The 19,779-nt window shown below is 37.9% G+C and overlaps 3 protein-coding genes and 1 long non-coding RNA gene across 5 annotated transcripts; 2 read left to right on the forward strand and 2 right to left on the reverse strand.

The window, feature by feature from the left end:
* Positions 1-661: 661 nt before the first annotated feature.
* On the forward strand, positions 662-5,285 carry LOC110751407 (phosphate transporter PHO1 homolog 10). Of its 2 annotated transcripts, XM_021951877.2 has the most exons (14): positions 662-809; positions 1,077-1,662; positions 1,881-2,220; positions 2,332-2,380; positions 2,477-2,548; positions 2,669-2,798; positions 2,959-3,079; positions 3,172-3,430; positions 3,602-3,706; positions 3,788-3,832; positions 3,925-4,074; positions 4,263-4,544; positions 4,633-4,769; positions 4,867-5,285. In XM_021951877.2, the coding sequence occupies exons 2-14, from the start codon at positions 1,104-1,106 to the stop codon at positions 4,967-4,969; spliced, it is 2,352 nt and encodes a 783-aa protein (XP_021807569.1). In that variant the 5' UTR covers positions 662-809; positions 1,077-1,103; the 3' UTR covers positions 4,970-5,285. The 2 variants fall into 2 exon arrangements, with proteins under 2 accessions (XP_021807569.1, XP_088109105.1); XM_088252979.1 differs by lacking the exon at positions 3,925-4,074.
* A 281-nt stretch (positions 5,286-5,566) lies between these two features.
* LOC110751303 (phosphate transporter PHO1 homolog 3-like) lies at positions 5,567-11,938 on the reverse strand. Its single transcript, XM_021951747.2, has 12 exons — positions 11,132-11,938; positions 10,694-11,039; positions 10,564-10,612; positions 9,484-9,555; positions 8,036-8,165; positions 7,792-7,930; positions 7,436-7,694; positions 7,238-7,342; positions 7,088-7,132; positions 6,825-6,974; positions 6,434-6,721; positions 5,567-6,308 (listed from the first exon to the last, which is right to left on the reverse strand). The coding sequence occupies exons 1-12, from the start codon at positions 11,742-11,744 to the stop codon at positions 6,072-6,074; spliced, it is 2,433 nt and encodes an 810-aa protein (XP_021807439.2). The 5' UTR covers positions 11,745-11,938; the 3' UTR covers positions 5,567-6,071.
* A 76-nt stretch (positions 11,939-12,014) lies between these two features.
* LOC110751305 (uncharacterized) lies at positions 12,015-13,433 on the forward strand. The gene is made up of 2 exons (XR_002525848.2): positions 12,015-12,836; positions 13,152-13,433. It is a non-coding gene; the product is annotated as an uncharacterized LOC110751305 (long non-coding RNA).
* Positions 13,434-14,728: 1,295 nt separating this feature from the next.
* Positions 14,729-18,704, reverse strand: LOC110751442 (phosphate transporter PHO1 homolog 3-like). The gene is made up of 12 exons (XM_021951917.2): positions 17,881-18,704; positions 17,436-17,781; positions 17,292-17,340; positions 17,120-17,191; positions 16,904-17,033; positions 16,688-16,799; positions 16,336-16,594; positions 16,157-16,261; positions 16,007-16,051; positions 15,744-15,893; positions 15,353-15,640; positions 14,729-15,213 (listed from the first exon to the last, which is right to left on the reverse strand). Exons 1-12 carry the CDS (start codon positions 18,479-18,481, stop codon positions 14,977-14,979), a joined length of 2,394 nt encoding a protein of 797 aa, XP_021807609.1. The 5' UTR covers positions 18,482-18,704; the 3' UTR covers positions 14,729-14,976.
* Between the last annotated feature and the right edge of the window lie 1,075 nt (positions 18,705-19,779).

The raw sequence follows: 19,779 nt of genomic DNA on the forward strand, positions 1-19,779 counted from the left end.
TTAATTATAAGAAAATTATTTTGATGATGCATGGATGCAAAGTTCAAGAAGAACAGTATGAGCCGGAGCATCCCAGCCCAGAATGTTATGAGCTGGATCATCCCAGCCCAGTAGAGAGGTTCAGAAGAGAAGACGAAATGATGAAATCATAGAGACAAAGCCCAAAAAGCCCAAGCTTAAGTTGGCGAGTTTATTCATGAATAACGAATGGCGGTGCTAAAGAACGGCGGCGGAGGGAAACATCACCCACAACAACATCCCCTGGATTTTGGGCATTATTTTATCTTTTATTTTTACCAATATAAACACGCAACGCTGAGGCCGAGGCTGAGGCTGGAGATGAGTCTGACGCTGATGAGAGAGCATCTCCTTGCAAAATTGCATGTGGGTAGATCCCGAGGGCACCACCGCATCATTAATGCCAGACGCTACGCTTCACGTACAAAATTACAATGCAACAAAAATAAATACAGGCTGCTGCTTTTCAAGAGCAAGCCACCCAACTCTCCAATGATTACGGTGATGACGCGTGTAGAAACTGTTTCTGTTTCGCATTCTGCTGTGTCACGGGCCTGCATGTAATGTGTTCTTTACTTTTATTTTCTGCATATATATATATATATATATATATATATATATATAGCTGCATAACCAACTGACTTCACTTGGTGTGACTCTTGCTCTCTGGCCTGGCAACTTGGAGACGAAGAAAGAGGTGGGGAAATGGCGGTTTCGTAGATGGGTCTCTGAGAAAAACCCATCTGCCTGCATTAATTCTTAGTTGGGGTTTAAGTAAATGAAAAGCAAAGGTATATTTAACATTACTTTGTTAATTTTACTCTCACTTTCTTCGTCAACTTCTTGGGTACTTGATGATTTGACTCGCTCTATGTGGGTGCACGTGTAAATTATAAACAAATTACTGCAATAAATAAACTAATGAGATTGTATTGAGTTCATTCTCTCATTGGGTTTTTTGGCTCAACTCCATTTTGTCAATGTTCTGCTTTATCTGCTTCATGAAGATTTGCTCTGTTAGTTAAGAAGAGCTTTTTTTTTTAATCCTGTAACATAAGCACTTTTGCAATCAACCATCAAGAAAGATGAAATTCGGGAAAGAGTTCAAGAAGAAAATGGTGCCTGAGTGGGCAGAAGCCTACATGGATTATAATGGTCTCAAGAGGATACTAAGGGAGCTCAGAGAATACAAGCAAAGGAAGCACTCTAGAGACTTATTAGACCACAAAACTGCTGCTGCTGGTGCTCCTCCTCCTAACAGAACCATCAGTGGAATAGAGCTACAAATTAGCAGTCTCCATGGAGATATCGAGGACCAAGTGATAGATGTCAACACATTGCACGGAGATGGTTGCAGGCAGTTTTACAAGACCAAGTTCCTGAAGCAGTCTGAAGAGGGTGGAGAAATTGAGGTAACATTCTTCAGAAAACTCGACGAAGAGCTCAACAAGGTCAATACTTTTTACAAGGACAAGGTGAAGGAGGTGAAGCAAGAAGCAAATCATTTGGATAAACAAATGGAGGCTTTGGTTGCACTCAGGATTAAAGTGAAGAATCGAAAACAATATGGTTCTAATTCAAAGAGACATAGGAATTCTGCAGTGCCGCTGACAAGTAATAAGTCAAGTGCAGCTGACACTTCAGGTAAATGCAGAAGTAAGATCATGCTATATATGAATGTATATGCTAGATAGAAGGCTTGCATGCTGTGAAAATATAACACTTAATCATCTGAAACTGGATGGTTTTCTTTGGGATTAACACTTAATCAGGAGCGGTTAATTATGAAGTTCTGGTTGATGATCACAGTCAAATATCTGTTAATGAGATCATCTAGTTAAAATTTCCTGCCAAATGTGCAGGAAATGAGCCTATGGGTTTGACATCTGAAAATGAGAAGCATCAGCGAGAACCGAGCCCCGGTGCTTCAGAAGTCAATCCAACCCATATAAAAAATCCTGGTAGTGATGACAGAGAGGTGTTGAATATCTATGACTACCAAGAAGATCCTCTGGAGGTTCTTGAGCATGTGAAGATTAAGAATACACTTGAATCTCCAATATCAACCATAAAATGTGTTTTTAAAGACTCCAGAGAAGAAGAGTTGAGCTTTGATAAAGAGGAGCTGAAGAGAGTGGAAGAACGACTAAGAGCTGTGTTCATTCAATTTTACCATAAGCTTCAACTGCTTAAGCACTACAGGTGATAAAAAGTTGTTGTGTCAGCATGCCTTCCACTTTGGATACATTTTCTTGCCTTTGATTGGGTTGTCCAAGTATTATGTACTTACACTTTTGCAAATGGATGAACCAGTTTTATGAACCTCTCAGCATTTTCAAAGATTATGAAAAAGTATGAGAAGGTAAGAGATACACTTCAAACCTAATTGTGTCAGAATTCTGCGTATATCCTCTTGAAACAAAGTATTCTGATGAAAAATCCATGATAATAACCACAGATCACATCAAGAAGAGCAGCCAGATCATACATGCTAATAGTCGATAACTCGGATTTTGGCAGTTCTGACGAGGTTTGTCATATGTATTTGCTGATCTTCTGTTGTTAATCATTTCAGCATTCATAATTCAATATATGCAATTGTTTTATGAATATCTTCTATTCAGTTACTGTTGCATTACGTTTTATATAGGTTACTAACCTCTTGGAGAGGGCGGAGGCTACCTTCATTCAAAACTTTTCAAACTCAAATCGCAGGGAAGGTATGAAGTCATTGAGACCAAAAGCAAAAAGAGAAAAGCATGGTGTAACATTTTTCTCCGGTAAGTATTGTTAGTGCCAATTAACCTTTCTGATCAACCATTTTATACAAAGATGACTGCGCAACATGTTTTTCCAGTGCTTTATGCAAGTAATTTAAGTATGAAAAGGAGGATTTCTGTCAGTGTCACTAATTAATTCCTATTTTATTTTGACTTTCAGGTTTCTTTTGTGGTTGCTCAATTGCACTAATGGTTGCTATTATATTAAGAATAGAAGCTCGAAAACTAATGGATAAGGAGGAGGGTGCACAGTACTTGGAAAATATTTTCCCACTCTACAGGTAATCAATAGCCCTCTGGTATTCTACTATGAAAAGTTCTACTATTCATTTGACCTGTATTTTCTCTAACACGTAAGTGGGTTTCCTTGCAGTTTATTTGGATACATCACTCTACACCTGCTCATGTATGCAGCAGATATATACTTTTGGAGGCGTTATCGAGTCAACTATGCCTTTATATTTGGTTTCAAGAAAGGAACTGAGTTGGGTTACCGGGAAGTTTTCCTCCTTAGTTCTGGTCTTGCAGTACTTGCATTGGGTGGTCTCCTGGCAAACTTACACTTGGACATGGACTCAAGTGCTGAAAAATACAAGACACTCACTGAATTGGTTCCTTTGGGCTTACTTATTGTAAGATTTTTTAAAAGTAGCTGAAGTTTTCTTTGTGGAATCCTTTAAGCTTGATTTTCAAAATTTATTTCTGCTGCGTAATCTTTTTTTTTAACTGAAGTAAAGCCTGTTGCCTTTGTTTTAAAACTTCCTTAGTTTGTGCAAATTACAGTGTTACCTTTCTCTGTGCAGTTGGTCCTTGCCATCACCTTCTGCCCTTTCAACATCATATACCGTTCAAGTCGTTTCTTCTTCATTTGGTGCTTATTCCGCTGCATATGTGCCCCTCTTTACCCGGTAATGCATGGGGAAACAATCCAATAGAAATAAGTAGACAATGGAGCTAAATATAAATAAGTCTTACCATTCATTTTGCAGGAGACATTTCCAGACTTTTTCTTGGCAGACCAGCTTACTAGCCAGGTTTTAAAGCTTCCTTGTACCTTTATTGGCTTCAATTAGTAATAACTTATGACGCAGTTTTTACTGAGATCTTTAATTCTGTTTGGTCTCAGGTGCAAGCCTTAAGGAGTTTTGTGTTATACATTTGCTACTATGGTTTGGGAGAATACTCAAGGAGGCAAACCAAGTGCCATAGTCATGGTGTCTACAATACTTTATATTTCATTATTGCTGTCATACCATTTTGGATGCGCTTCCTACAGGTCTCATTACATTTTTACTTTCTAGTATGTTCTGAGGCGTGTGCTACTTTTGTCCATGATGGAAAAGTATACGGAGATAGATAGTATCACCTATGTTTTAGCTTACAGTTTTCATACTAATCATTGAAAAATCACCTCTTCTGTGCGGCGAAAAGATGAACTGACAGATAGCATATGTTGTCTTGCAGTGCATACGTCGATTTTGTGAAGAAAAGGATGTGAAGCACATGTGCAATGGTTTAAAATACTTTTCAACAATTGTTGCTGTTATTATAAGAACTGCTTATGAACTAAAAAAGGGAAAGACATCCTGGATGGTGTTGGCTTTGATATGCTCGGCTGTTGCAACAACAATGAATATGTATTGGGACATTGTAGTAGACTGGGGCCTTCTGCGAACAAAATCAAAGAACAAGTATTTGAGAGATAGACTTCTAGTTTCACACAAGATCATATACTTTGCAGCCATGGTAATGCGACTGATGAATTCTAGAGTGATGTGGTTTTATGTTACAGTTTCTGCTATTAATTCAATATGCTTATGGGAATCCATTTCAGGTCTTGAATGTAGTATTGCGACTTGCTTGGATGCAGTTGGTGTTGGAATTTAAACTGAGTACCGTTCATAAAATGACAATATCAACCATCATCGCTTTCCTAGAGGTCATTCGTCGTGGCATCTGGAGCTTCTTCAGGTATTTTTTTCCTCATGAAATTCAACACTGAGACTTACAGTTTTGAAATGTATATTTTGGGAAAGCCTTGACCAATTAACGTGTACAATTCAATCAGATTAGAGAACGAGCACCTAAACAATGTAGGCGAGTACCGCGCTTTCAAGTCTGTCCCTCTTCCTTTCAGTTACTATGATGAGGACGCTGACAAGGATGAGTGAACATGATACAATCTGCCTCCCATCATGCACCATATCAGAGTGAAATCTGCAGTGTTGAGAGCTTCCACAATTCTGTACTGCAAGCCTTCGGTGATGGGGAAGAAGACGGTTTAGGCATGCCAGGTAAATCATTAAGATGCAACAAACAAAGAACACAAGTATGTCCTGTGGTTGATTTTTGGCAATACCCAATTAGCATAGGCTGATATGGAATTGTCTTGTTCGTTTTTTATTGTGAACAAAACTTCTCTGGTTCGTGTTCATATGAAATTGTATACAGGGAAGTTTACGACACGGAACTATTCTAATTCTAGATAAGGTCAACTATCAAAATTTTCTGATATCTAATTGATTATTTAACCATTGATCATGCTGGAATAATTTCCTCTAACTTGGCTGGCCTGGCTGTTAGTTGACCACAAAAAACTAAAACTAAAAATAAAGTAATACTAAGAATAACAAAGAAAAGAACTCTGTTTCTGATGAGACCCCAAATGGTCGATCTGTTAATTAATCTTTGGTCAATGCGATTACATTACGTAAATGTGATGAATTGCATTTACGATTTTCCCCAAAAAAAAAAAAAAGACTAAAAGAAATACAAATGCAACTGCATTCATCAATAAATAATTTTTAAAAACAAGAGAGATTCACTATTATACCCAATACAGAGGGCCAAATTATAAAAACCCTATATGAAATAGACTTTAGAAATGCACCAAAAACTCATTTACAACATAACAAAGAAGCTTCGAACTTCTTATAAATTACAAACTGCCATCCATTTCTTAAAACAAACTCAACCCCAAAACCTCATAATAAAACCCAAAACACTCAATAGGGCATCAAAATAATTTAATAATAAAAATTAAATTCAATAAGGCTAGCTGTTATTTTTTGGGTTTGTTTATGGAAATTGGTGTAGGATTTATCTATATCACTAGGAGTCCAATTTTCCTGTTACGAAATCCACTGTGCCCTCTGTTTCCTCCTTAGTTTTGTGACATGTGCCCCCTGTTTCCTCAAAGGTTGCAGCTTGTTGAAGCACAAAAGGCCAACACTGATTCTGATTTCCATAATTTGTAAATTGTAGTTTCTTTGGCTACTCATGTTTGCCTTGGTCTTCATCATAGTTGAAGGGCAATGGCACTGACTTGAACGCCCTGTACTTGCCAACATTGTTCAGATGTTCATTCTCCAACCTGAAAAAACTCCATATCCCACGACGGATTATTTCCAAGCTGGCCACAACCGCAATCATTGTTTGTCTATGCATGAAAGAAACATCGAAATTCAAAACAGTTTGCAACCAGGCAAATCTCAGCAACACATTCAACACCTGCATTGTTTTGTCCAAAATAGTCAGAAAATATTAAGCACAACCTGCAATTGATCAAGACCGTGTGTTTCACATTGCAATATAAGCATATATAAGTTTGGCAAGAGAACGTAGCTAGTACTCACCATGGCTCCGAAATATACACTTTTGTAAGGGATCAAGAGTTTGTCTCTTAACCAGCGGTTCTTGGAATTGCGTTGCAGAAGTCCCCAATCCACAACAAGATCCCAATATGTTCCATAGATTGCTGCAACAATTGAGAAAACCCCAGCAAGAATTTTCCAGTTCACTTCATTTTTAAGACTCTCAAGATTGTATGCTGTCCTCATGCTAACGGCTACTATTGTGAAGAAATATTTCAGCCCATTGTAACCTTGCATGGGATCTTTCTCTTCAACCAAACGGCGGAGGCACTGCAAGAAAATGGAACGGCAAACTTTTCTAAGTGTCTGGCTGGGGCGGATAATGAAGCTCTTAGGAGGACATTTGCAAGAAAAGAAGGGATGAGCTGTGTACCTGAAGGAGACGAGACCAATACGGAATACAAGCAACGATGAAAGTGAAAGTGTTGAAGACATCGTTTGATTTGCAAGTGTTTTGTCTGAGTTTGTAGTCTCCCCAACCATAATAGCAAACGTAGAATTGCAGACTTCTAATGGCTTGCACCTACAAGAAAACAATTTATTGACACTCAGTTATTTCAAACAGAGAGAAGAAAAACAGGAAAATAATATGACTGCAATGTGTGATTTAGGACTTGGGAGGATCATTTTACTGACCTGGCTAGTTAACTGATCTGCCAAGAAGAAATCCGGGAGTGTGACCTGAAACAGAAGCAAAATTTTCAGATAATTAGACCATGCAACTAAGTTCATTCAGTTTCACTTTGAAGAAGAAGACAAAAAGTGTCTTAAATTGACTTTAATTACCTTATACAGAGGAGCACAGATACAGTGAAACAGACAAACGAGGAAGAAGTAGCGACTTGAGCGATATATGAGGTTGAAGGGGCATAATAATATCAAAACTACAAGCTGCATAAAAAGAATTTAGTTCAGTATATGATCCTAGAAGTGTGATGAGCCAATGTAGCTGTAAAAATGAAATGGTTGAATTTATGATCTTACCAAAACCAAGAAGAGAGGGAGAAGTTCGGTTAGTGCTTTGTAATCTTTGGTTTTGGGGTCCATCTCCATGTCAAGATTTGAGAGCACAGAAGCAAGTGCTAGCACTGCCAGACCAAAACTGAGAAGAAGAACCTCTCTGTAGCCCAACTCAGTTCCTTGCTTGAAACCAAATATGAAAGAGTAATTGACTCTGAACCGCCTCCAAAAGTATATGTTGCCGGCATACATAAGCATGTGCAGAAAAATGAATCCAAACAAGCTGCAAGAAAGTTTAACATGTCAAACGAATTGAGTATTATTTTTTGGTTGGAAACTTGGGAAGAAGAATAGTAAAGCAAAGGCCTAATTATAAGTACCTGTATAAGGGAAACATGTTATCCATGTACTGGGTTTTTCCTTTGTCAAATTCAGGATTCTTGGCATTGTTAATATTGCGAGCACGCACCATCAAAATAAGTGCTAATATAAGAGCAGCTGTGCAGCCAGCAAAGCAACCTAAACATTTCCAATAAACAGATTCAAAGGGAGGAAATTGATACCAAAACTGTCCTTGTTCAGTGTTAAAAAATTTAACTCTACTGATTTAGCTAGAGGCCTTACCCATGGCAAATGTTATCCTATGTCTTTCTATCTTTGCTTTTGGCCTTAAGACGGCCATTCCTTTTCTGCGATTTGAGTTTGAGAAATGCTTGATGAACGTAGTTTCAACCCTCTCCATAAGCTTGGTAACCTGCAGTGGTGGCAAGTGCCATATCAGATTAGAAAGAACTTTAGGCCAAGCTTCAGATAGCCTCCAAATAAAATCATGGCTTATTATCACAAAATGTCCCTAAGGTTTACGAAACTATCAGATTACATCCTTAATGTTTTTTTGTGTCATTGGTGGTCTTCAAGGTTAGTATGTGTGATCACAAATGGTCTCTGCCGTTAGGTTCCGTCAAAAACTCCGTTAGTTTGCTGATGTGGCATATATATATATATATAACAAAATATCCCTGAGGTTCACGCACCTGTCACAGATGGTTCCTGCAAATATTTTTTTAATTTTTTTCATTTAAAATTCATAAAATTTTGGTTTTCTTTTTAAAATCTTATGAATTTTAAATTATTTAAAAATATATATTGTATTTTAAATACACACGACACTATATTATTGTAGATGTGGGCTCCTCATATATGCCACATCAACAAAACTAATGGAGTTTTTAAAAAATAATTTAAAATTCATAAAATTTAAAAATGAAAAAACCAAGGGTTTAGGGTTCATAAATGGTCCTCAAGGTTAAAATCCTTCTATAAATGGTTTTTTTCATTTTTAAATTTTATGAATTTTAAATTATTTTAAAAAAAACTTCATTAGTTTGTTGATGTGGCATATATGTGGAGCCCACATCTTCAAAAATATAGTGTCATATGTATTTAAAATACAATATATATTTTTAAATAATATAAAAAAGAAAACCAAAATTTTATGAATTTTAAATTAAAAAATTAAAAATTTCACAGGGACCATTTGTGATAGATGTGTGAACCTCAAGGATGATTTGTGATATATATATATATATATGCCATGTTAGCAAACTAACGGAGTTTTTGACGGAACCTAACGGCAGGGACCATTTGTGATCACACATACTAACCTTGAGGATCATGAATGACACAAAAAAACATTAAGGATGCAATATGATAGTTTCGTAAACCTTAGGGACGATTTGTGATAATAAGCCTAAAATCATAAGAATGTCAGAGCATGTAAGAGAAATTTGTCCGACAAAAAATTCGCCTACTAGACAAATTGCCGTGATAGGTCTTCCTTAACAAAAATTAGGCGGGAAAGGTCTTTGCCGTACAAAACACGCCGGATAAGTCTATCCCGACTAAAAATTCGCTAGAATAAGTCTGTCTCAACAAAAATTCGCACATTTGAGCAAAGCAACAATGTTATTTACTACGAACAAAAATTCATAATCCTTTCAACATATATCTTAGAAAGATTTAAGGTTGAATTGTCTTTCCTATCTTTAGCATTATGCATGAAGAATTCTCACCTCCTCAGAGCTGCCAAGGTAGGAGTTATCCACCATATTCATGTAAGGTTTTGATGTATCTCTTGAAGTAATCTGCAAAAGTAATGGGGCTAAAAAAATAAGTAATACAGACCAAAATTATCCACCAAAGGAAATACTGACAAAGATTTTACTGATAAGAGATCTAAAAGCTTAAGTTTCATTTATTCTTCCATTTTTTTTTTTTTTTTTTTGGTCAAACTGAAATTCATTAGATAAGAAAATTATGGTAGATAGCCCAATGACATAGGATCACAAACACAATCCCACAGCAAAAGCCCAACCACACACAATAAACAAGATCCAACAAAAAGAAAAAAGTAACAAAAGCCCACGCCAGAGCAAACAAAAGCCCAACAAAACAAACAAACTAGGGCTAACAAAATAACAAACAAACCTAAAAAAAACCCTAGCCGCCACCACATGGAGGGAGAACCACTAATCTGCACAAGCACCGAAGGAACCCAGCAACTCCACCATCAAGATAGCACCAAGAACAAAGAACATAGGAACTCGGAGAGATGTCTTGGGAGGATGTATACAGCCTCCAGCGACCGATAAGCGACAAAAGCACTTTAAGGAGATTCCAAAATCACACTCCAACAGATGCCAACATGGAGCCATGGATCTGAAGAGGATGACACAGTAGAGCGGAAGAGGTTGCGTGAATTCGAGCCGAGCAGGGAGCGATCCAAGATCTGAGTTTTGGGACAAGGAAAGGAAGAGGAGATGGGGAAAAAAGAGGAAAACAACACTGGCTATGGAAAAGGGTGGATAAGAACCACCAGATATGAGCATAAAGCCCAAGCAAAATCACCAACAGAGGGTGAGGAGACTCTCAAACAGAGAGGGTGCAAACCAAAACGCAAGAGAGATGGCAGAGAGAAAAGTCGACCCTCATGTGAGAAAACTGAGAGACTTAGCATTTTCTATTCTTTGCTTTTATTCTTCCATTCTATATGCATACCAATCACCTAAATATTGGCATAGAAGTTTATTCAAAACATTCTTTCAGGAATTTATGGTGTTGAAAGTTATAACTTATACTGGGTAGGGAAATACCTTGTCATATTTCTTCATGATCTTTGAAAAAGCCAACGTATTCAAGAAGCTGTTTCATTCATGGAAAAATAATTAGCAACACAGATAAAAATATAAAACAACCAAACTAGGTACCTAAGTTTAATCTTACCCATAGCTCTTTAGAAGCCGAAGTTTCCGGTAAAATTCAATGAAAGCCCCTTTAAGCTGTTCTTCAACTTTCTTCAGATTATCTCTGCTGAACTTGAGCTCTGTCTGTGGAGGCACATTGAGGAAGCCTTTAATGGTCGAACGCGGAGTCTCAACAGTGTGATTCATTGTCACATAATTTAGTATGTCCAGTGGTGCAGGTCTAGTGTCTCTGAAGTTCTCTGCCTTCTTTTCTTGAATCATAACATTCTCTGTCTTTTTTCCATCTTTTTCTTCATCACCAGAATGTTCCTCCTGGCTATTTGATACACTCTCTTCGATCACATCCATAGCCATGGCTGCGCGCCCTGCACACGATAAAACGACGTAGTTTTAGACATAAGCACAATATCAGCGCAGAAAATACACATATCATCACGATAAGCACAACACTACTTACTGCTTGCTCTGACTCCGCGGGGAGTGGAAGCTGCCAAGGCAGCTGTTGAAGCAGCAACATCGGAAGCAAGACGAGTAATCTCCACTGACCAATTGAACGGCCTCTGCGGATTCTCCACTTTGATGCGAAACGCGATGAAAGCATCCATTTGCTTGTTGAGAACAGCAGCTTCCTTCATCACCTCATCCACCTTAGACCTATAAAACTTGTCCACTTTATTGAACTCATCATCAACCTTTCTAAAATACTCCAACTCCTGCACGCCTCCTTCCTCTGCAGCCATTAGAAACGTGGTCTGGTAGTTCTCGGAGCCATCACGTCTCACAGAGTTCACAAGAATGGCTTGGCTTTCGATGTCGACAGGGGATATGGAGGATGGGCTGTTGGGTTGCTGATGGCTGTGACGGCTTCGCGACGTGAGACCACTGAAGGCTCTGTACAATGTGAGCCTTCGCGTTAGGCGGTGACTGCGCGGTGTGGTGGCAGCTGGAGGCTTGTGTCTTTGCTTGCTGCGTTGGATTTCTTTTAGGAGGGATTTTAGATAATCATAATCCATGTATGCTTGCTGCCATTCTGGCACCAATTGTGTTGCGAACTCCTTCCCAAACTTCATATATATATTTTTTAAGCTCTGTGAATTGTTAGCTCTAGAAATTAAGTCACTTGGTTTTCAGCAACCTATTTTGAGTGTGAAAAAACTGAAAAGAGCCCCTCAGATTGGTGCTTAGCTAAATTGGGTTCCTTTTGCAGGAACTTAGCAGAGCAAAGAGCGAGTGAGAAATGTCAAGGACAATGAGCCAACGAGGTAATTGGGTTTCTAAGAGGTACGTAACATATATATCTAAATAAAATTAAATATTTATGCTCTTGTTTGTTTTTGGGTTGAAAATTTATGCAAAGAAGTTTCAAAATATGAGTGAGTCATAGAAGGCGATAAGGTCTCTATTCTAAATACAGAGGCTAGGCAGCCAAAATAGCTGAGCAGAGTGAGCTTCTCTGTTGCTTCATCCCCTAAATTATTATTATTATTATTATTTTTAAACAAAGTTTTGTCCTTTTTGGTCAATTACAAGAAAGAAAAAAGGTTTGGGGTTGCCGTACTCGATGAAGCAGTCGCAGTTGACCAATACCTTATTCGTGGGGGCCCCGGGGTTTTTGTACTGAGACGAGCTTTTAATTAATAAGTTGGATAGATTATGTTCCTAACTACACACGGAACACGTTGAATATATTCACACGGAACACGTTGAATATATTTAGAAAGTACCCCTAGACCTCTAGAAAGTCCCCCAACCCCACCCCACCCCCCCCCCCCCCCCCCCCCCCCCCCCAAAATATATTTACATTATAAAAAAAAAAGATCGGAAAGTCACTCGAAAATGCAACTTGAGCTACCATGATATATATGATGTCCAATCATATTTACTTAAAAAATGATATTCTGCTTTCACAATTAGAAACAAGGCACATTTACTTATTCAACGACAAAGATACCATTATATTTTTCATATTTGTTTACCAAATTTTGTTCACCTAATTAATAATGTTTCGTGACAATGTTTAATTAGACGATACTTACGTGATAAGTTCAGACAGTTTAAATAAAGAAAAATTATGTATTAGTAATATAATAGTTTAGGTGCGTAGTTTCTGGACAGTGGCAAATTGGCAATGCATTGGAGACATTGTTGAAGAATCTTCAAAGGTGCGCTGCTTCTGTCCCTGTTTCCTCTTATAATTGGGTCAAATAATTTATGCCACTGAGCGTTTGTTGGCGGCTAATCTTTTATGTTTTTTACTTGCCTTTTACAAATCAACGCGTGCGTTATATAACAAGTTTTTCTACCACTTCACATCACCAAATATATTATTTTTCACAGTTTTCCAAATTTCTTAAATAAGAAAAAGTAATTGGCTTCATCTTTGTTTAAGGCCATGCAATGACTCTGAGCACATCATATTCACGTAGAAATTTATTTTGAATAATTTTTTTTATTTTCTTTCTTGTTCTGATACGCAGGAGCTTCTACAATTTCATAACCTGGCAACCGAAATGGGTCTTTATTGACCAGATTAGGTTTCGAGTGAACAGTGGAGGAGTTCTTATATGCTCATAAAGGAAGAAGATCGTGGAAGAAGAGGGGTTGCCCAAATTACCTAGTCGTTAAATGCCCACTTGCCCATGAAATCCAAGTTAATAGGCAGACGTGGGCTAGAGCTAACGGAACAAATTGGCCCGCACCATTAATTGGCCAATTATTAAGTCTGAAACCGTTTCAAAATGATTCAGACTTAAGGGGCATTGTTTGGGTTTAAATTCCACACACCAACCCATCTAACTTTTGGCCTATGTCAACAACAGTGACTTGGGCTTTGTTTTACCAAAATCAGAAATCAGCCTTAGAGGCCCAAATCATTGCGAACCAATTACAAGAAATAAACTTACAGGTTAAAGATTAAGAGTGCTGCTAAATGAACCCTAAAATTAACTGAGTACACCCTATGATCTAAGTGCACCCTAATATTTAAATTAAAATGTAAAATTAACTAAGTACACTCTATTTAACTACCAAAAATACCCATAGTACACTCTAATACACTCTATCTTGCCAAAAAAAAAAAAACCAACAACATTCATCGATCTCCCTATGATCCCTTTTTCTCCATGCTTTGATTCTCAAAAATTTTAACTGTACAATCTGGATAATATTGTTCCTTTTGATATATCCTAAATCTAACTAATGATACAAAAACGTTCTCATAATTTTTTATTTATTTAATGAATCCAATATCTAAAACCAAAAAACAACTATGATTGCCTTCTTAGTCAGGGGTTGACAAGGTTAGGCTATCTGTAGTCTCTGTCTTTTTTTCAATGAAATCTTTGATTCATGACCACCCAAAAAAAAAAAAAACTGATTGCCTTGCTTGCTGATATAAGCCCCAATATGATTGGTGTGGCTACTTTTGACGAGGGAAATTGGAGAAAACAAGTTTTTACAAGGAGCTTCAAATATTTTAGGGAATTTTCTGAATTGAAAGATGAGAAAAATGAAAAAATTATAAGTTTGGAGAAGAAGAGTGATTGAAAGGACTGGCTCTGCTAGGCTTGGTTTTGAGAGATAAAAGAGTTCGGCTGTCCAAATGCTAAGATGGAGAAGAAGAGAAGTGTAGGGAAAAATATGTGGTGTCATGTTTTAGATGGTGTTTAAAAAGTGCTGCTAAACGAACCCTAAAATTAACTGAGTACACCCTATGATCTAAGTACACCCTAAAAATATGTGGTGTCATGTTTCACAATTCAAGATATCCTTTTTAGTCATTTTATATTATGGTAAATTAGTAATCCAAAAAATACTTTGATAGTAGGGTGTACTTAGTTAATTTTAGGGTTCATTTAGCAGCACTCAAGATTAATTGCCATTAGTGATGATTTAATCTGGAAAAATCAGATTTAATTGGTTTTAAACTAGACCCAGCTTCTAATCTCTCCAAAAGCTCAAAGTTTGACCACATCATATACACGTAGAAATGGGTGTTTATTGACCCTTGCCTCTTTTTTTTGGAGTTTTAAAGAAATTAAAGAACAAAAATCAATGAGAGTGTAATTGAATGATTTGGGAAAAAATATATATTTGGTCTGAGAATTGGAAATTCTTTCGTTGTGTGCATTGATCAAAATCTACTCCAAGTAGGATTCCGAGCCTTTACATTTACACACGGTGCATTTACCCGCATTTCGCAACATTTAGACCATTCCAAAAATCGAAGGTTGCATCTTGTTGCCTCACAAAAGGCCAACACTGATTCTGATTTCCATTCTTTGTAAATTGTAGTTTCTTTGGCTACTCATGTTTGCGTTGGTCTTCGTCATAGTTGAAGGGCAATGGCACTGACTTGAACGCCCTGTACTTGCCAACATTGTTCAGATGCTCATTCTCCAACCTGAAAAAACTCCATATCCCACGACGGATTATTTCCAAGCTGGCCACAACCGCAATCATTGTTTGTGTATGCATGAAAGAAACATCGAATTTCAAAACAGTTTGCAACCAGGCAAATCTCAGCAACACATTCAACACCTGCATTGTTTTGTCCAAAATAGTCAGAAAATACTAAGCACAACCTGCAATTGATCAAGTTGGTTCTTGCCTGAACGTGTGTTTCACATTGCAATATAAGCATATATAAGTTTGGCAAGAGAACGTAGCTAGTACTCACCATGGCTCCGAAATATACACTTTTGTAAGGGATCAAGAGTTTGTCTCTTAACCAGCGGTTCTTGGAATTGCGTTGCAGAAGTCCCCAATCCACAACAAGATCCCAATATGTTCCATAGATTGCTGCAACAATTGAGAAAACCCCAGCAAGAATTTTCCAGTTCACTTCATTTTTAAGACTCTCAAGATTGTATGCTGTCCTCATGCTAACGGCTACTATTGCGAAGAAATATTTCAGCCCATTGTAACCTTGCATGGGATCTTTCTCTTCAACCAAACGGCGGAGGCACTGCAAGAAAATGGAATGGCAAACTTTTCTAAGTGTCTGGCTGGGGTGGATAATGAAGCTCTTAGGAGGACATTTGCAAGAAAAGAAGGGATGAGCTGTGTACCTGAAGGAGACGAGACCAATACGGAATACAAGCAACGATGAAAGTGAAAGTGTTGAAGACATCGTTTGATTTGCAAGTGTTTTGTCTGAGTTTGTAGTCTCCCCAACCATAATAGCAAACGTAGAATTGCAGACTTCTAATGGCTTGCACCTACAAGAAAACAATTTATTGACACTCAGTTATTTCAAACAGAGAGAAGAAAAACAGGAAAATAATATGACTGCAATGTGTGATTTAGGACTTGGGAGGATCATTTTACTGACCTGGCTAGTTAACTGATCTGCCAAGAAGAAATCCGGGAGTGTGACCTGAAAAAGAAGCAAAATTTTCAGATAATTAGACCATGCAACTAAGTTCATTCAGTTTCACTCTGAAGAAGAAGACAAAAAGTGCCTTAAATTGACTTTAATTACCTTATACAGAGGAGCACAGATACAGTGAAACAGACAAACGAGGAAGAAGTAGCGACTTGAGCGATATATGAGGTTGAAGGGGCATAATAATATCAAAACTACAAGCTGCATAAAAAGAATTTAGTTCAGTATGTGATCCTAGAAGTGTAAAAATGAAATGGTTGAATTTATGATCTTACCAAAACCAAGAAGAGTGGGAGAAGTTCGGTTAGTGCTTTGTAATCTTTGGTTTTGGGGTCCATCTCCATGTCAAGATTTGCGAGAACAGAAGCAAGTGCTAGCACTGCCAGACCAAAACTGAGAAGAAGAACCTCTCTGTAGCCCAACTCAGTTCCTTGCTTGAAACCAAATATGAAAGAGTAATTGACTCTGAATCGCCTCCAAAAGTATATGTTGCCGGCATACATAAGCAAGTGCAGAAAAATGAATCCAAACAAGCTGCAAGAAAGTTTAACATGTCGAGCAAATTGAGTATTATTTTTTGGTTGGAAACTTGGGAAGAAGATAGTAAAGCAAAGGCCTAATAAGTACCCGTATAGGGGGAACATGGTGTCCATGTACTGGGGTTTTCCTTTGTTACTGTGAGCACGTACCATCAAAATAAGGGTTAATGTGAGAGCAGCTGTGCATCCGGCAAAGCAACCTAAAGATTTCAAATAAACAGATTCAGAGGGAGGAAATTGATACCAAAACTGTCCTTGTTCAGTGAAAGAAATTTAACTATACTGATTTAGCTAGAGGCCTTACCCATGGCAAATGTTATTCTATGTCTTTCTATCTTTGTTTTTGGCCTTAAGACGACCATTCCTTTTCTGCGATTTGAGTTTGAGAAATACTTTATGAATGTAGTTTCAACCCTCTCCATAAGCTTGGTGATCTGCAGTGGTGGCAATCGTCTTAGAAAGATTTGAGGTTTAAATTGTTTAATCTTTCTTTTTAGCATTATGCATGAAGAATTCTCACCTCGTCAGAGCTGCCAAGGTAGGAGTTATCCACCATATTCATGTAAGATTTTGATGTATCTCTTGAAGTAATCTGCAAAAGTAATACAGACCAAATGAAATACTGACAAAGATTTTACTAATAACATGTAATAGCAAACATTTTTTCAGGAATTTCTGGTGTTGAGAAATACCTTATCATATTTTTTCATGATTTTTGAAAAAGCCAACGTATTCAAGAAGCTGTTTCATTCATGGAAAAACAAAAATAATTAGCTACACTGGTAAAAGAAAGAAAAATAAGAGAAAAAAACCAACCAAACTGCTCTTCAACTTACCTATAGCTCTTTAGAAGCTGAAGTTTCCGGTAAAATTCAATAAAAGCGCCCTTAAGCTGCTCTTCAACTTTCTTCAGATTTTCTCTGCTGAACTTGAGCTCTGTCTGTGGAGGCACATTGAGGAAGCCTTTAACGGTTGAAACCGGAGTCTCAACTTTGTGATTCATTGTCACATGATTTAGTATGTCCAGTGGCGAAGGTCTAGCGCCTCTTAAGCTCTCTGCCTTCTTTTCTTGAGTCTTAGCATTCTCAGTCTTTGTTCCATCTTTTTCTTCATCACCAGAATGTTCCTCCTGGCTATTTGATCCACTCTCTTCGATCAGATCCATAGCCATGGCTGCCCTCCCTGCACACGAAACATAATATTAAAGCGACGTAGTTTTAGACACAAGCACAATATGAGCTCAGAAAATACACATAGCACAATAAGCACAACATTACTTACTGCGTGCGCTGATTCCGTGGGGAGTGGAAGCTGCCAATGCAGCTGTTGAAGCAGCAACATCGGAAGCAAGACGAGTTATCTCCACTGACCAATCGAACAACCTCTGCGGATTCTCCACTTTCATGCGAAAAGCAATGAAAGCATCCATTTGCTTGTTGAGCACAGCAGCTTCCTTCATCACCTCATCCACCTTAGACCTATAAAACTTGTCCACTTTATTGAATTCATCATCAACCTTCCTAAAATACTCCAACTCCTGCATACCCCCTTCCTCTGCAGCCATTAGAAACGTGGTCTGGTAGCTCTTGGAGCCATCACGTCTTACAGAGTTCACAAGAATGGCTTGGCTTTCAATGTCTAGAGGGGATGTGGAGGATTTGCTGTTGGGTTGCTGGCTGTGCAGGCTTTGCGACATGAGACCACTGAAGGCTATGTACAATGAAAGCCTTGGACTACGGGGTGTGGTAGCTGCTGGTGGAGGCTTGTGTCTTTGCTTGAAGCGTTGGATTTCTTTTAGGAGGGATTTTAGATAATCATAATCCATGTATGCTTGTTGCCATTCTGGCACCATTTGTGTTACAAACTCCTTCCCAAACTTCATTCTTTTAATCTCTGTGATTTGTTAGCTCTAGAATCACTTGGTTTTCAGCAAAGAGTGAGTGAGAAATGTCTTGGACAATAAGCCAATGAGGTAACATATATATATAGGTAAGTGGGTTTATTTTGGGTTGGAAATTTATGCCAAGAAGTTCCAAAATATGAGTGAGTCATGGAACGCGATAAGCTACTAGGTCCATTGCAAACAGCTGAGCAGAGTGAGGTCGACTGTTGCTTGCTTCATAAATTTAAAGGAAAAAAGAAAAATAAGAGGTCTAGGTTGAATAATATGACCTGTAAAACTTTCCATGGCTCACCATAAAGTTGCTATGGTCGCTGTCGCTGAAGCAGTCGCGGTTGACGAAGACCTTGTACATGGGGGGCCGATGGAATATTTGTGTACGGATGGGAGCTTTGACCTTTCTATCTCTTTCTGTTGAATAAGCTTAGCCATGGAAAGTTTTACAGGTCATATTATTCAACCCTAGACCTCTTCTTTTCTTTTTTCTGTTGAGATAATTCAACCCCACACCTCTAGAAAGTACCCAATATATATATATAATATAACATGCAGAGTCACTCGAAAATGCCACTTGAGCGAGCTACCATGATATATATAATGCATGGTTGAAAAATGAACGTAGGTTTTCACCATGTCCACGTGTTTAGTTTATTAAACTTGATCACATCTTAAATGTTCAACTCATCTGCTTTCACTTACTTATAAAAATGATATTCTGCTTTCACTTTTAGATTAAATTTTCATATTTGTTTATCAAGTTATGTTCACCTAATCAGGATAGACCCATGATTTCAAATTAGGGTGGGTTAAAAACTCGACACTATGAGTGGATTTAATTTATAAAAATAAAAAAACACATAATCAGGATGACTTAATGTGATAAGACCCGACCCAAATTCCATTTTGGAATTCGAGCCGAACCCTGTGCGTGTCTGACACCTGGCGGGTGCCGAGCACAAATGACCAAATTACCCTTCTAACTAGAATCCAGATTAGCTCACGTTCCGTGTAATTTGCTCATTTCCCGAAATTTCCACCTGTCAACAAGCATATATATATATATCCCAACTGTCAGCATGCATTCAATTACATTCAGACAGTTCAATCACAACAAGACGGCCTCATGTCATACAAAAACCTAGGGCAATATCAGAGCAACTAGTTCAAAATTTACAAGGAAATAACATGATTACAAAAGAAATCCTACGTAGCGGAATGGATGGATGAAGTGTAGTAACAGCCCTGTGGCGACACTCTGGTACATGACTACTGCTTGGGGG

The sequence above is a fragment of the Prunus avium genome, chromosome 1, assembly GCF_965620075.1.
Source record: "Prunus avium chromosome 1, drPruAviu1.hap1.1, whole genome shotgun sequence".
NCBI lineage: Eukaryota > Viridiplantae > Streptophyta > Magnoliopsida > Rosales > Rosaceae > Prunus > Prunus avium.

Bases quoted from the DNA above. Each gene is read 5' to 3' on its own strand.
- LOC110751407 (XM_021951877.2), top strand. From the start codon at position 1,104: ATGAAATTCGGGAAAGAGTTCAAGAAGAAAATGGTGCCTGAGTGGGCA. The intron at 2,381-2,476 runs GTAAGAGATACA...TAATAACCACAG, and splicing joins TTATGAAAAAGTATGAGAAG to ATCACATCAAGAAGAGCAGC. The intron at 3,080-3,171 runs GTAATCAATAGC...GTTTCCTTGCAG, and splicing joins AATATTTTCCCACTCTACAG to TTTATTTGGATACATCACTC.
- LOC110751442 (XM_021951917.2), bottom strand. From the start codon at position 18,481: ATGAAGTTTGGGAAGGAGTTTGTAACACAAATGGTGCCAGAATGGCAA. The intron at 15,641-15,743 runs GTACACAGCTCA...ATTTTCTTGCAG, and splicing joins ATTGGTCTCGTCTCCTTCAG to TGCCTCCGCCGTTTGGTTGA. The intron at 15,214-15,352 runs GTGAGTACTAGC...AAAACAATGCAG, and splicing joins GTGTATATTTCGGAGCCATG to GTGTTGAATGTGTTGCTGAG.
- LOC110751303 (XM_021951747.2), bottom strand. From the start codon at position 11,744: ATGAAGTTTGGGAAGGAGTTCGCAACACAATTGGTGCCAGAATGGCAG. The intron at 8,166-9,483 runs GTGAGAATTCTT...CCACCACTGCAG, and splicing joins ACCTTGGCAGCTCTGAGGAG to GTTACCAAGCTTATGGAGAG. The intron at 7,343-7,435 runs GTAAGATCATAA...CTTTTTATGCAG, and splicing joins TCCCTCTCTTCTTGGTTTTG to CTTGTAGTTTTGATATTATT.